Source organism: Macaca mulatta, chromosome 6, assembly GCF_049350105.2.
Source record: "Macaca mulatta isolate MMU2019108-1 chromosome 6, T2T-MMU8v2.0, whole genome shotgun sequence".
Taxonomy (NCBI): Eukaryota; Metazoa; Chordata; class Mammalia; order Primates; family Cercopithecidae; genus Macaca; species Macaca mulatta.
Genome location: NC_133411.1, coordinates 87,916,902 through 87,931,291, shown reverse-complemented (window position 1 = coordinate 87,931,291; position 14,390 = coordinate 87,916,902). Strand labels below are relative to the sequence as shown.

Here is a 14,390-nt window from a genome sequence, read left to right as displayed (position 1 = left end):
AGAAGGGAGGAAAAGTATTAGCAAGAGAGAATGCGAAAAACATAGGCCATAGAGAATAAAACTAAAATTCAGCATGGAAGAAGAGGAAGGCATGTGGAAAACAGAGGAAAATTTGGTGGGGAGAGAGCATTGTAAAAAACTGAGGGAATCTTCATTTAATGTGAAGGACTCGAAAGAAAAATGAGGCAAATGTTACTCAAGTTAATTAGAAAACTTCTTTTTATTTCACTATACTAGCTATATGAGACTTTTTCTGTAATATTTTTAGTACCTTTAAGTTTCTTTTAAAATTACTTTTGTGTATGTCATGTCTTTGTCTCTGTATAGAACACTGTAAAATACATAACATTTATTTTCTCTTTTTACATAAATCAAAAACTATTTGCCCAAGGTCACATTTAGAGTTAGAATTCAAATTCCTGAATTGTAACCAGTGCTCATCTCAGTAACAGATATTTCTTAATCACAGAGCAGAATTCAGTGTCCCACTATTAATAAGTCATTAATTACATTTCCCATTTGAGCATTGTGAGTGGCTAATTCCAGGCAGTGTATATAAATGGGACTCAAAAGTTTTCTTTTCTGAGTCATGTCTATATTGAGGCATCTACGAATCCCTGGCAGCTGCATATAGGGTAAGGGGGTGGTTGCCATAGGATATTCAGAAAATGAGTTGGGGCATGGGGTCAAAGGTAGGCTAACAATGTGCTCACTGTCTTATCTGGGACAGGTATCCATCCCACTCTTATAATAGTTGATGCTGCTCAGACTGCTGAAACTGTAGAAACCTGCCCACAATCAGAATAAGGAGTCTTGCATTAAGAATTCTTAAAACCACACTCATGTTAGAAGCAAAATACTGTAATAATTAAAAGACTCAAGCCCAGCTCTGCCACTGTGTGACTTTAGGCAAATTATTTAATCTAATTTAATCTAAGCTTCAGTTCCTTCATCTACAAAGTGGGGATAATAATTAGAAGGATTAGATGCTGAATATGTGATACTTTGTGTACGATGCTTGAATATAGTACTTAGTCAATAATGGTAACTATCTTTATTATATTTTAAAATAGAAATTTATTTCTAATACAGGAGTATTGTGAGAATTTTATAAAAATGAAGCAAAATTTAATACTTCAATTTTTAAAGGTATTATATTAATACAAGTTATACATTTGGGGAGGTTCTAAGATAAAGAACAGGTACATACACATTTCATGTGAAACTGTTTTTGGTCTTGTGAATGGATAGTTTTCTTTAATAGAGATTGTCAGTAACTAACATTCATTGATATATTTTTGGGACAAAGACAAATGACTTCCTTAGTTATTAAGACTTGAACTTGTAACAGCGTGGCTTGTTCCTCAGAAAAATTGTTTTCCATGGCATTTTATTGTTTTGTTTTGTCTTTTAAAAAATTTTTGTTTTCAGGTAGTCCTAGATCTGGCCAGTGGCATAAGTTGTATAATTATGTTAGCATTCCATCTTCTGGGACACATCTGGCATGTTTATTCACCCTTGTAGACTTCTCTGACAACCATTTCGCTTTCTGTGTTTCCTTGAGATATTAGCAAGCTACCTAAGTCATTTCACCTCACATCCTCAGGAATAAAAAGAGATACAGTGTTTGGATGAGAATCTTCAACTTGGGAATGCAGTATTTTCTCTTGATTTATAAGGGGAAGATTTTAATGATAATAAATGATATAAGATCAAAGATTTCAATACTTTGTAAGATTTGCTTCTCTGTGTTCAGTCTCTGTCTTCATTTGTAAAATATTAAATTTTCACTTGTTTCTGCTTAGGAATAAAGAGACTGTATAAAACTCTGAATTATTATTCATGATGATGAACCCAATACATTTCAAGGATAATATTTGCTTTCATGGTTTTTTTTTGTTTTTTGGAGTCTCGCTCTGTCGACCAGGCTGGAGTGCAGTGGCCGGCTCTCAGCTCACTGCAAGCTCCGCCTCCCGGGTTTACGCCATTCCCTTGCCTCAGCCTCCTGAGTAGCTGGGACTACAGACGCCCGCCACCTTGCGTGGCTGGTTTTTTGTATTTTTTAGTAGAGACGGAGTTTCACAGTGTTAGCCGGGATGGTCTCGATCTCCTGACCTCTTGATCCGCCCGTCTCGGCCTCCCAAAGTGCTGGGATTACAGGCTTGAGCCACCGCGCCGGCCTGCTTTCATGTTTAATAGTTGTAGGATTAGAGGAACTGAGAAGCTCCTTAGTCACCAGCATCTCAGGTTGTAGAGAGGCAAAGTTTGCATCTTTGGAGGTTCAAAATTTTCTGACCTTGGCCCTCTTGGAGATCAAGGAACAAGTACAGTGGATCGTCAGAATAGCTTACTAAAGTACATCAGTAAAATCCTTCCACGTAAGCACAAATCAAGTATTGCTATGAAACTTACCTAAACTAAAAGGCCTACTTCTTTCTCTAGGAGATAAGTCTGCATTTTTGTATACTAATCATCACATTGTCATGATATCAGCTAAAAGCATTTGCTAAAAATATTAGTGAAATTTTTATATATGCTATATAACTTCTACATCTAGGTGAAGTGAGCAGTTTCGGGCAAGTGAGCAAGCAATTTTGAATTCATCACTAGTTTTGGACCAACAGTTACATTTGTGCCATGGATTACATATCTTTTTTTTTTCTCGGGTAGTGTATGGCAGCATATTATATAGACCAGGTATTTAATGCATATTTGAGTATTACTAGAAGAAAATAGTTTTTACATTTTTTATTCGTGAAGGGTTTATAGAAATCTTCTGGTTTTAACCTCATTATTTTCTAAATAAGGCTATAACATTATAATTAAGTAATTTGTCTACTAGCTCACAAAACCAAGCATGGATTAATTGCAGAATGTGGACTAAAATAATGTATTTTGGTCTTACTGCAGCCTTTGTTGTTGATGTTATGATATGGCCAATTGTTCTCAAATATTAGGATGGTATTATACCAGTCACAATATAGGTTGAGCATCCCTAGTCTGAAAACCTGAGATCTAAAATCTAAAACTTTTTAGTGCCAACATGAAACTCAAAGGAAATGCTTATTAGAGCCTTTTGGAATTTGGATTTTCAGATTTGGGATGCTCAACCACTAAGTATAAGTATAATTAAAATATTTCAAAATCAAAAAAAAAAATTAAATCTGAAGCGCTTCTGGTCCTTATCTGGAATTTCAGATAAGGGATTCTCAACCTTGTTTTATAAATAGGCAAAATATAATTGAACTTTCTAAAAAGGATGAAATTTTGAAATGTCTTTCCTACCTGTGATTCTTAGAAGGAAGAACATACATATGCTTAATAAAATAGATGGGGCATGTGTTAAAACTTGAATATCATAGCACTAAAACTAAATTTGTATTTAATTTTTAATTTTATCATTTAAATGTCATAACATATCCTAGATTATAATAGACTTAATTATGAAACTTTGCTGATGAGTAGGGCTTTTTTAAAATTGAAGATTTACTGATCTTTAAAATGATAGAATAGACATTGTAAATGTATGGAAAAGAATACACACTTGTCCTAGACACTAAAATATGGGACCTACCTAGCACAAGGCTTGCCATGAGACATATTTTTGAAGGAGCTATTTCTTTGCCTATGTAAAACAAGATCATGTATAAGGAATACAGGATTCTCAGAAACACCACCTATAAAATTATCCTGTTTTAGTCACTTGTTTTATAATCTCTAAGCTTGATCTTACAAACATTTGACCTTCCAGTAAATCCATAAAGACAAACATAAAAAGAGAAGTAGAACAATGTTACTATTATAAGATAAATATTTAATTTAACTATATATTTAGAAATAATTATTTCTGATGTTTATTTAATAACTCTTAGGGCATACTCCAACAATAAATCAATAAATTATTTTCCCTCAGTCCATTGTGTGAGATAATCTTTTAAAAGTACTACAATGGAATTATAAAAGTAATGTAATTGGAATAATTTTCAAGAGAGGTCTTCTGTTACTTGAGTGGAAATTAGGGAAATTAGGAAAGAAGCAGAGATATTATATTGTTTGTCATGTAATACTGCATATAATATTCTTTGATTAAATACAGTTTAAGACCACATTACAAAACTTTGGTTTTAAGATCTTTGAAGTTCTTTAAGAACGTGGTTGCAATACACTGTAATGCATAACACACCTAATCTAGGTGAAAAACTTTTAGCTGTATCCTTGTTTATCTACAGTTCTGATTATTCCCAGTAGGACTGCAAGGATTTCAGTTATAACTTTCACTACTTTCACTCTCCTGAAAATATTGAATTTTTTTTTTTTTTTTTTTTTTTGAGACGGAGTCTCACTCTGTCACCCAAGCTGAAGTGCAGTAGTGCTATCTCGGATCACTGCAAGCTCCGCCTCCTGGGTTGACACCATTCTCCTGCCCCAGCCTCCCGAGTACCTGGGACTACAGGTGCCCACCACCATACCTGGCTAATTTTTTAATATTTTTAGTAGAGATGGGATTTCACCTTGTTAACCAGGATGGTCTTTATCTCCTGACCTTGTGATCCACTCGCCTCGGCCTCCCAAAGTGCTGGGATTACAAGCGTGAGCCACTGCGCCCGGCCAATATTGAAATTTACTTAATTTTATTTTTATTATTTTCTCTGTATTTACTGCTTATTATAGAAATTGAAAAGGAAATAATGTCGATACTCAGTTTTTCACATTTTTCCCCGCTGAGGGTAATCTTACTTTACTGAATTATGAACTTAACTTTGCGTTGTAAGGCTTGCAGAATGTTTTCTCCTAGCTGAGAAGAGAGAGAGATCCAGACTAAATGAATCTTTGAAGGTCGAAACAAAAAGTCTGGCTTCAATTTACCAAGTTTTGTTTTATCCTCATCGTGTGTGCCCTCACCACAGTGACCTGCCTTAAAAATATATATGCATTTTAAGCTTTTATGCAAATTAATTATAGTGTTGATGATATTATTGATAATATGCTTGTTATATGTCAGACACTGTGCATATATGGCATAATTTCATCTTCTCAAAAACCCCATTTTATAGAGGAGGAAATTGTGTTTCCTTAAGCAACTTGCTCAAGGGCTGTCACAGCTGGTAATCAGCAGGTCTGACTCTGTCTCAGATGTGTCCTGCTCCACTGCCTGTGCTCTTAACTACTTGTCTTAATCTACCTTCCACTTTTATAGAGTGGGAAATGTGGAATAAAAATAATAATTCTATAGATAATTATAATTGCCTTTATTTATAACCAACACTTTAAAACATTTGCTTTTCTGATTTTTGAATCCTTGCTTATGCTCATTGTTAATTTAGTAATGGAAGGATGACCAGAGCCATATGTTTTGTAAGGAGCATGATTTTTTCCCCCCAACAGTTTCCTTCACTTCCCACTGTTCTTGAATAGGAGAAAAAAAAGAGGTATTAGGATGTCTTTTCAAAGTTACTAAACTATTTTGGTAATTGCAGGGAAATGTACCATTTTTAAGAAAATATATTTGCTTAAACAATGTAATTTAATGGTCAGGGTATTGGCCTATGAGTTGAACAACAAAATTATCTTTAAAAACATCAATGGACCACTTTATTCCTTAATTATTAAATTGGGATATTATTTACTGTTTCTATTCTTCATGGGAAAATAGTGGAAAGTATTACAGCTACTCCAATCAAGTGTTTTATATCACGTAAACAGCCAGTTATAAGAATGACAATTTTTAAATTATTGCTATAAAATTATTTTTTTTAGGAAAGTCTTACTTAGCATTTCTGAAAGATGACTAGATGGTAACACTGTTATTGCATGAAGAGACTTGCCTGCATTTAAGTCTTTCAAATAAATATCTGTTCTGAAGATGAAACATTTTGTATAAAGAAAAACATGTCTTCTACTTTTGGAATTGTGATTTCCCATATTAGTGTTGTATGGTTTTCTTAATGCTACCATGATTACTTTTTTAGTGTATTTTGGGATCTCTACTGTGCAGCTCCAGAGAGACGTGAAACATGTGAACACTCAAGTGAAGCAAAAGCCTTCCATGATTATGTAAGTTAACATATAATTTTACGAAGTTATACTGTCATTTTTCTTTGTAACCACTGCTCTTAAAAAATACACTGGCTCATTTGTTGTTTTGGTACTTAAGAAATTGGTTGGTCTTTTTTTTCTTGAAGAGTAGGCTCATAACTTTAAATGTGAAATAGAAAGGGCCATTTGAGTCTTGTTAAAGCTTAGGATAGAGCGTAGGCCTAATTCTAAGCTATTGAAGAAATTTCTCATCTTTAAGCATGTCTGATTTGTGAAATTTCAGATTTTATGAAAATTAAATATATAGTAATTTTTTTATTCTATTAAAACATTCATTATAAGATTTCTGTAAATGATAAATTCCTCCCTGGCATATAAGATTTTTGATTAAATATAGAAATACTCTGTTCTTCTCCTTTTGTAACTTTTGGTTGTATATCATAAGGCTAAATATCTTCCTTACTGAATTCACTTCCCCAAATAAAACTTATTGTGGACTAAAGGAAATACCAGACAAGAGAGTAGAAGATTCTGTGCAAAAATGAAAATGTAATTTTTTTTTTTTTAAATCTTAAGGAACAGCAGTGGAGTGTCTCTGGCTTGAGCATTGTTTTTAGAAGAACTGCAAATCTGATTTTAGAGAGCTGATAGTATCAGAAAGTAGAACTGTGAAAAGAAAAAAAAAACAGTAAAGATAAGAATGAGTAGATGGTATTATGAAGGGGCTGGGAAAACATGTTTGCAGAACTAACCATAAAAGACTGACAGATTGAGTTTAAGATGGAGGAAATCCAGTTTTCCTGGTTGGGAGGAAGTGAACTGGGGCTGGAGCCTGAGGAAATAACTGATAGTAAGTACCTAAAACTTAACCATAGGGATACTTGTGAAGTTTGTAGAGGCTAGCATCATTCTGTGTAAAAAGCCTTAAAAACCAGAACCAGCGCTCAAAAGGGAAAAAAGACGTTGTTCCTCCAAGGAAAATAATTCAGCGTTAGACTGAAGAGTAGAAATGGACAGAAGAATTATACCCTCCAAAATAGCATGAGGAAGAGCATGCAGACTTGTGGGAAGTGAAAATCTTGGTTACCTGGCAGGGACTGTGCAATTCTTTAAATGTGTACTAACCTTATTCAAGTGAGAGTGCTTGTGATTACCTCATCTGACATTGATTGTACTCATAAAGCTTGATAGGCACTGAACAATAGCTCTTGGGAACAATGTGAGTGAAAGGGACGCTACTGCAAATAAAAAGTAGAGAAAAAGTAGTTAAGGCAGGGCCCAGGACACAGGATTTATCTGAACAACCTCATTTTCTTTTTTTACCGTTGATTGACAGAAGAAATAAAGCAGAGATCCACCCATGAAGAATATGATGAATTGGATAGGGTGGGGTACCCCATCTCATCTATTCCTTACACTAAGAGATGCATGCCTTGATTTGGCCTGTCAATTACGGGAGATGTCTCCACTAATTTTGACAACTAGATGGCATTAGAGAGTGCCAGTGTTCTACTCTTAAAGGAGATATAATATTTGATAGCCTACATTTTAAGAAATTAATCATATAAATACTTTTCCAAAATTACATTCTGTAGAAAGATGTACCCTACTGTTCAACATGGAGATCTTAAGGGGAAAAGTGAACTAATTTAGCAGCTGTTTCTAAAAGCATTAAATAAATCATCATCATTGTTGTCATAGTCACTTTCATCATCATCATCATTTTGCATTCATAAGACACTTTGAAAATTTCAAAGTATTCACATTTATTACCTTTAGAAATACAGTAAAATAGGTTTTGGAAATGAACATTAGCCAGAGGTAGGAGTAAAATTCGAGTAGAGGCCGGGCGCGGTGGCTCAAGCCTGTAATCCCAGCACTTTGGGAGGCCGAGGCGGGCGGATCACAAGGTCAGGAGATCGAGACCACAGTGAAACCCCGTCTCTACTAAAAATACAAAAAATTGGCCGGGCGCGGTGGCGGGCGCCTGTAGTCCCAGCTACTCAGGAGGCTGAGGCAGGAGAATGGCGGGAACCCGGGAGGCGGAGCTTGCAGTGAGCCGAGATCGCGCCACTGCACTCCAGCCTGGGCAACAGCGTGAGACTCCGTCTCAAAAAAAAAAAAAAAAAAAAAAAAAAAAAAAAAAAAATTCGAGTAGATTTTAAAGGACGAACAACCCCTTACCATGTAATTTGGTCCTTAGAAAATATAGTTTAGAAAAAAATCAGTATTTGAATTTTATAACTCATCATGAATATTAGCACATTGTATCAGATGTTTAATTTTAATTTAAATATTTTAAGAGATTTGATTTATTCTTGGATGCCATTTTCATTACATCTTAAAACCAATTTCTTTTCATGGTAATACATCTCTGATTTGTTTTTTAATTGCAGGTTGGTGAAAAGATAGTTTGACCTACATGATTTTGTATTACAATTGGATTTTTAAAAAATACATTAATTTCTTCTATGGTAATTTTCATGAATAGGATTTCCTAAATTCTTAATAGTAGATAATTTGTGAAAATGATTAACAAATTTATTTCTAACATGTAAATATAATAGTTTGAAAGACTTGGGGAAGAAAATGGAAAGCACAGGAACAAACAATAAGATTTTGGTAAAATTCTAGAATGTTATTTTCTGCATTTGAATTTATTACAGAATTACTTCTATAATGGTAATATGTTTACCTCCTGAATTTTAAAATACTTTAATAATTTAACATAAAGTACTCAAGGAAGCATTCTAAAAAATACTTTCTGCAGTAGCTGCATTTTTAGCATTAAAAATGCTCACTTGCATGTATAAATGTTTAAAATTAGTCTTATTATTTTATAGTTACTTCCTATCTATAAGATTGAATGAATATTGACAAACTACTTTTTAAAAGAATTACTGGAGGCATAATGAGGTAAATAATAAATAATTATGTTAATTTGAAATAGGCCAAAATGTTAAAATGACTATCTTTTGATATTGGGATACGTGATTTTTATTTTTGTCTGTATATATTACTGTATTTTCCAAATATCTGCAATTATTAATTATTTCATTTTCAGGAAAGTTACTTTAAAACAGATTAAATTTCATCTTTCAGTGAGTTCTAATCACTCTTCTGAGATTGGAAACTAAAAACTTAATGAAATAAAATTTAAATTTACCATGTTACACGCACAGGCATTTAACATTTCTTATGAAAGACATCTGTTGTTTTTTGTATGTGCACATATTGAGAGACATCCATAAACTGAATAGTTGTAATTTTGAGCCATTCTAAAATTTATTTTTAACCACGTTACTGAGGTATGATTGACATACAAAAAGCTGTACATATGTAATGTGTAAACTTGATGTGTTTGGAGATTAGTATGCACCCATGAAACCATCATCACAACAAATGCCATAAACTTATCTGTCACCTCTAAAAGTTCTTCTCCCCTTTTTGCTTTATTTTTTCCCTTTTGTGGTAAGAGTACTTAACATAAGATATACCCTCTTATGAAATTTTTAAGTATACAATATAGTATTGTTAATCATATGCCCTATGTTGTACAATAGATTTCCAGAATTTATTTATATTGTAAGACTAGAATTTTATATAGATATGGATGTCTGAAATCCATAAAGAAATAAATGAAGAAACTAATGTGGAAAAGAGAGAAACAGAACAGGATGACTTTATTTAAAATTCATTTTATTGTAAAAATAATATATTTTTTTCAAAGTATGTATTTTAAACAAACATCATAAGCCCCTTTCTCTCACTGAAATATTTTTAAATTATAATCTAGTTTCTGGTAAATGTGAAAAGATGATAATGGAAAGATCTTTATTCCTTACTATTTTCATGCTGATGTTACACTGCCTGTGATTGCTGCCAGTAGTACCAAAAAATTTAAAAAACATGATATTCTTTCAAAGATAGCATGCATTTTTAACTTGTAATTGGAGATGTAAGATTCATAAAATTTATAACTTACTATGGAAAATGTAGAAATCACAGAAAATAAGTTAAAGCTTTTTTTAAGTAAAAATGTATCTAAATACCTTAGATTTGTAGAGTCACATTTTTATAGCCACTTCTTTACTTTTTACTTTTTATCCAGCTTCATTTAAAATGATTGTATTTTGGGCAACTTGGAAAAGTGAATATATCTCTTACTTTTATTCTTTTTCCTTGGGTATGAAGGAAAGAAACAAAAAATCATTAGCAAAACTCACCTTTCACTTACCCCAAACTATAGATTTGAATTATTGTGTTCTCTTGTTTTTGATGGGGGTGGCAACTGAAATTAGAGGTTTATATCTTTTTTAAGTAAATAAAAGCCCCACAATTTCAAGTACTGTGTCTTTGATGGAATGTATACTATGAGATAAGTAATAGTTACTTAGCCAGAAATAATGGATAGAGCTATAATGATGTGACACTCTATTTTGTACTAACAAGAATAGGTTATTTTTGTGTGTGTGTGTGTGTGTGTGTGTGTGTGTGTGTGTTTGAGATGGAGTTTTGCTCTTGTTGCCCAGGCTGGAGTGCAATGGCGTGATCTCAGCTCACCACACCTCTGCCTCCCGGGTTCAAGCAATTCTCCTGCTTTAGCCTCCCGAGTAGCTAGGATTACAGGCCTGTGCCACCACGCCTGGCTAATTTTTGTATTTTTAGTAGAGACGGCATTTCTCCATGTTGGTCAGGCTGGTCTCGAATTCCCAACCTCAGGTGATCTGCACGCTTTGGCCTCCCAAAGTGCTGGGATTACAGGTATGAGCAATCACGCCCAGCTTAGGTTATCTACTTTCAGACTTCATGAAATGTCTATAAATTTTGTTGCATTTATTTTTAGTGTTAATTTATTTTATTCTACATATATGCCATATGCTTTCCATTGTCTCTTGGGTTTAAAATCACAAACAACTACTCTTATAATACAAGGAATTTTTGCAGCCAGCCACAGTAAATAGATATTATCAGTTCCCGAAGATCAGGTGCTTTAAACTCTCTAGAAGGAAAGTCTCAGAATCTCTTGTAAAAGAAGGTACAGATATTTTCAAGGTGGTTTTAAAGTTTTTCTTATCAAAGTCAAACTTAACCTTAAAAATGTATACATTTGTTAATATCTGGTTTTTTTTTGAGACGGAGTCTCGCTCTGCCGCCCAGGCTGGAGTACAGTGGCCGGATCTCAGCTCACTGCAAGCTCCGCCTCCTGGGTTTACGCCATTCTCCTGCCTCAGCCTCCAGAGTAGCTGGGACTACAGGTGCCCGCCACCTTGCCCGGCTAGTTTTTTTTTTTTGTATTTTTTTAGTAGAGACGAGGTTTCACCGTGTTAGCCAGGATGGTCTCGATCTCCTGACCTCGTGATCTGCCTGTCTCGGCCTCCCAAAGTGCTGGGATTACAGGCTTGAGCCACCACGCCCGGCTGTTAATATCTTTTTAAAGAAGGCAAGAGCACAACTACTAACAAATGTAACTATGCTGTGGGGAGGATTATCCTTGAGGGAAGGGATTTTGGTAGACATAATTTAGGATCATTCTTCTGACACAGATTTTCTCAGTCACTTTGCAAGCTGGGAACCTCTGGCTGGTGATGCCACCTCCCCGCCAGGTCTTGCTCGACCATGCTGCCTGCCGCAGGAAGTGGTCCACCCACTCGGCCTGCCTGCACACCAGCTCAGTCTGTGGCTGGCTGGGCATGCCCCAGCCCAACTGTGTTATAGCTTGTACCTGCATTTGGTGGTTCCTGAGTTCTTGTCCCACATCCAAGAAGAATGATGATACACTGACAATTGAAGGGTGAGAAGGGCGGAGAAGAATTTTGTTGAGCAATGGAACAGTTCTCAGTGGAGAGAGTATGCAAGGGTGGTTGAACACCTGCAGTCAGGTGGTTTCTCTTCCAGTGTGGCTGAGCCCAGGGCTTTTATGGGCTCAGAATAGGGGAATGCATTCTGATTGGTTTGTGAGTATGCAAAAAAGGTTAAAGACACCACTCAAGGAGGGGCACAACAGTGTAAAAAACCAATTCGGGAAGGGTAGGTATATGTAAAATAGTTGAATGCTGGGAATCAAGCAGAGAAAAATGTACCAAATGGGAAGACAGATTCTCAAGGTAGTCTGTGGGTTTGACCTTTAGCTTGGCTTTCAGGCTTTAAACTGTCTTTGTCTTGGAGGTGGGATTTCACCAGGGATGCACCAGGGAGGAGGCATTTGTCTGCCTCCTCCCACTGTCACTTCTATCATTTGTTTATTAACTTTTTTTTGAAAACCTATTTATGTGCAAATTACTTGAATTGAAGCTACGGTAGGTGCAAAGATTTATAAAAATTTCCCCCTTTAGGGATTCATAATCTGTTTGGAAACGTATACGAGCTGTGTACATGAAGAGTTAACTGCTATGAGTGTAAACAGATAATAACCCTATACTATATAGGTTTAAATGCTGCAAATGTGCACTGGCTTTTGAATGATGACTAGGATTTGGATAAGAGAAGTGCTGGGGAAGGTGTATCAGAGAAACTGGATGAAGTTGGAAAAATAAAAGGTATATTTAAGGAACACTAAGCTGAGCTGTTTAACTAGAGTAGAAAAATCAAACACAGGATCAGTTCTTAGCTAACAGATGGTAGAATTTTAAAACTGTAAGGAGATTGTGAAATTATCCCACTGAAAAGTGGTTTCATGCTGAAGTCCCTGAATCCCTGGAGGATTGTGGAAGGGCCATAGATGGTGCCTAGGAATGAGAGGACACCCAATCATAGAGGTTCTTGGCTTCCTTCTCTTTTAACCAAAGCATTTCAGTTCTCCCCTATCCAAATTCCTTCTATTTTCTCTTTCTAATTAAATTGAATCTCCATATAATCAGTTACCCATGACATAAATGACTCTTCTTTTTATCCTCTTTATTGTTCTTCTTTACCTCCAACTAGTTATCAAAACTTCCAAATCATTGCCTGAACACTGTCTTTTCCTCTGTAATCCCATTTTGGATGCCTTAGGTAACGTCTTCATCGTTTCCAAAAACATTACAATAGCTATTTCTGCATCTGACTCAAACCCCCACCCCCATTCTAGAATTAAGGGTTCTTGGTAAACTCTTGAGTAATAATTTTCATTTTTAAAAATCTCTTTTATTCATTTACAACATCTCAATCCATTACAGTTCAAAAACTTTAAATAGAAAGTTTGAAAACTGCTTATTTTAGTCATTTGAATAGATAAGAAATCTGGTACCTGGAGGGGTTAAGGACATGTCATTATTTAAAGACTGAGTGTGGTTTAACCACAAAAATTCAGGTTTTCCAATTTTTCATCTAGTACTTTTCCAACTACACTGGATGAAACTTTCGCTCCGTCTGCCATAGTCATTTTTTTTAGCATATTCAAAAAATAGCAAATTATATTTTAGGATAATGAATCTGAGGGCACGATGAAACCTGAAGAAAGACGACTAAAGGCCAACGCAGTGAGGAGGCTATTCTAATAGTGTTAATATATGCTGAAAATTCAGCCCCTGAATTAAAGTGGTGACAAATAAAATGGAAAATAATGAATGAAAATGAAGAAGAAAAGAGATTGTCTAGTTGTAAGTACTGAGGAAGAGAGAAAGATTAAAAATAATTTGTAATTAATGTGGCTGATGATATGGACTTGTGATATGCTTAGCAGAAATCTGAAATTAGGGAGGAAGAACATAGAGAAAGTGGAATAAGGGATAAGAGCGGGTTAAATTAATGAAGTAGTAAAGGTAAAATAAGAATTGAGGCCTGGGGATAGAAAGGTGCGAAAAAGGCTCACATTTAAGGGGTGATAGGAAGGAAGAGACTAGCATGAAAACAAGGGAAAATACAACTCAGTGAGAGGTAAATACTTACCACACTAGGTAGACTGACTTAGATAGCGTAACTGTTATGTTCTGTAACCCAGTACATTTCCCAAAGCTGTTCACTGTTTCAGAATGCTTCCAGCTTGAACTCTGCATCCCAGGGCAACTAATTTGTTTGGTGTGAACATACTATCTTGAGTACCTAAGATATTCAAAAGCTGTTTGTGGTTGTTGAAGCAAGACTTGAAACTCAAACTATGTCAATGGCTGAATGATTTTTATAGGGCACAATTTCATTTTAGAAGGTAGTCAAGTATTGTATAAGGGGGACAACTGGATTCAAATTTAGGAAAAAAATTAAATGGACTTAAATGATTCATGGCTTCTTCCAGAAGTTTTGGAAACTTAAATTAATAGGTAGGGAAATCTCTCAACGTATTAGCCCTTTCTTCATTGTAGCTGTATTTTAGCAAGCATGTATTGAATTACCAGTTAAGTAAAGAGCAGTGTAAAAATTCTCATACCTTAGGGCGG

At 35.0% G+C, this 14,390-nt stretch overlaps 1 protein-coding gene across 27 annotated transcripts in view; it reads left to right on the top strand.

Moving 5' to 3' along the window:
- The window catches only part of SSBP2 (single stranded DNA binding protein 2), a 329,142-nt gene that overhangs the window by 131,966 nt on the left and 182,786 nt on the right, over positions 1-14,390 (top strand). For 24 of the 27 annotated variants that reach the window (XR_013418085.1, XR_013418084.1, NM_001260682.1 and 21 more), the window contains 1 exon segment: positions 5,970-6,054. The exons of the other annotated variants lie outside the window; for them this stretch is intronic. Coding sequence is in view for 11 of the 24 variants with exons in the window: in NM_001260682.1 (NP_001247611.1) it covers positions 5,970-6,054 (85 nt within the window). In the remaining 13 variants the exon portion in view is untranslated. 27 annotated transcript variants of the gene reach the window in all.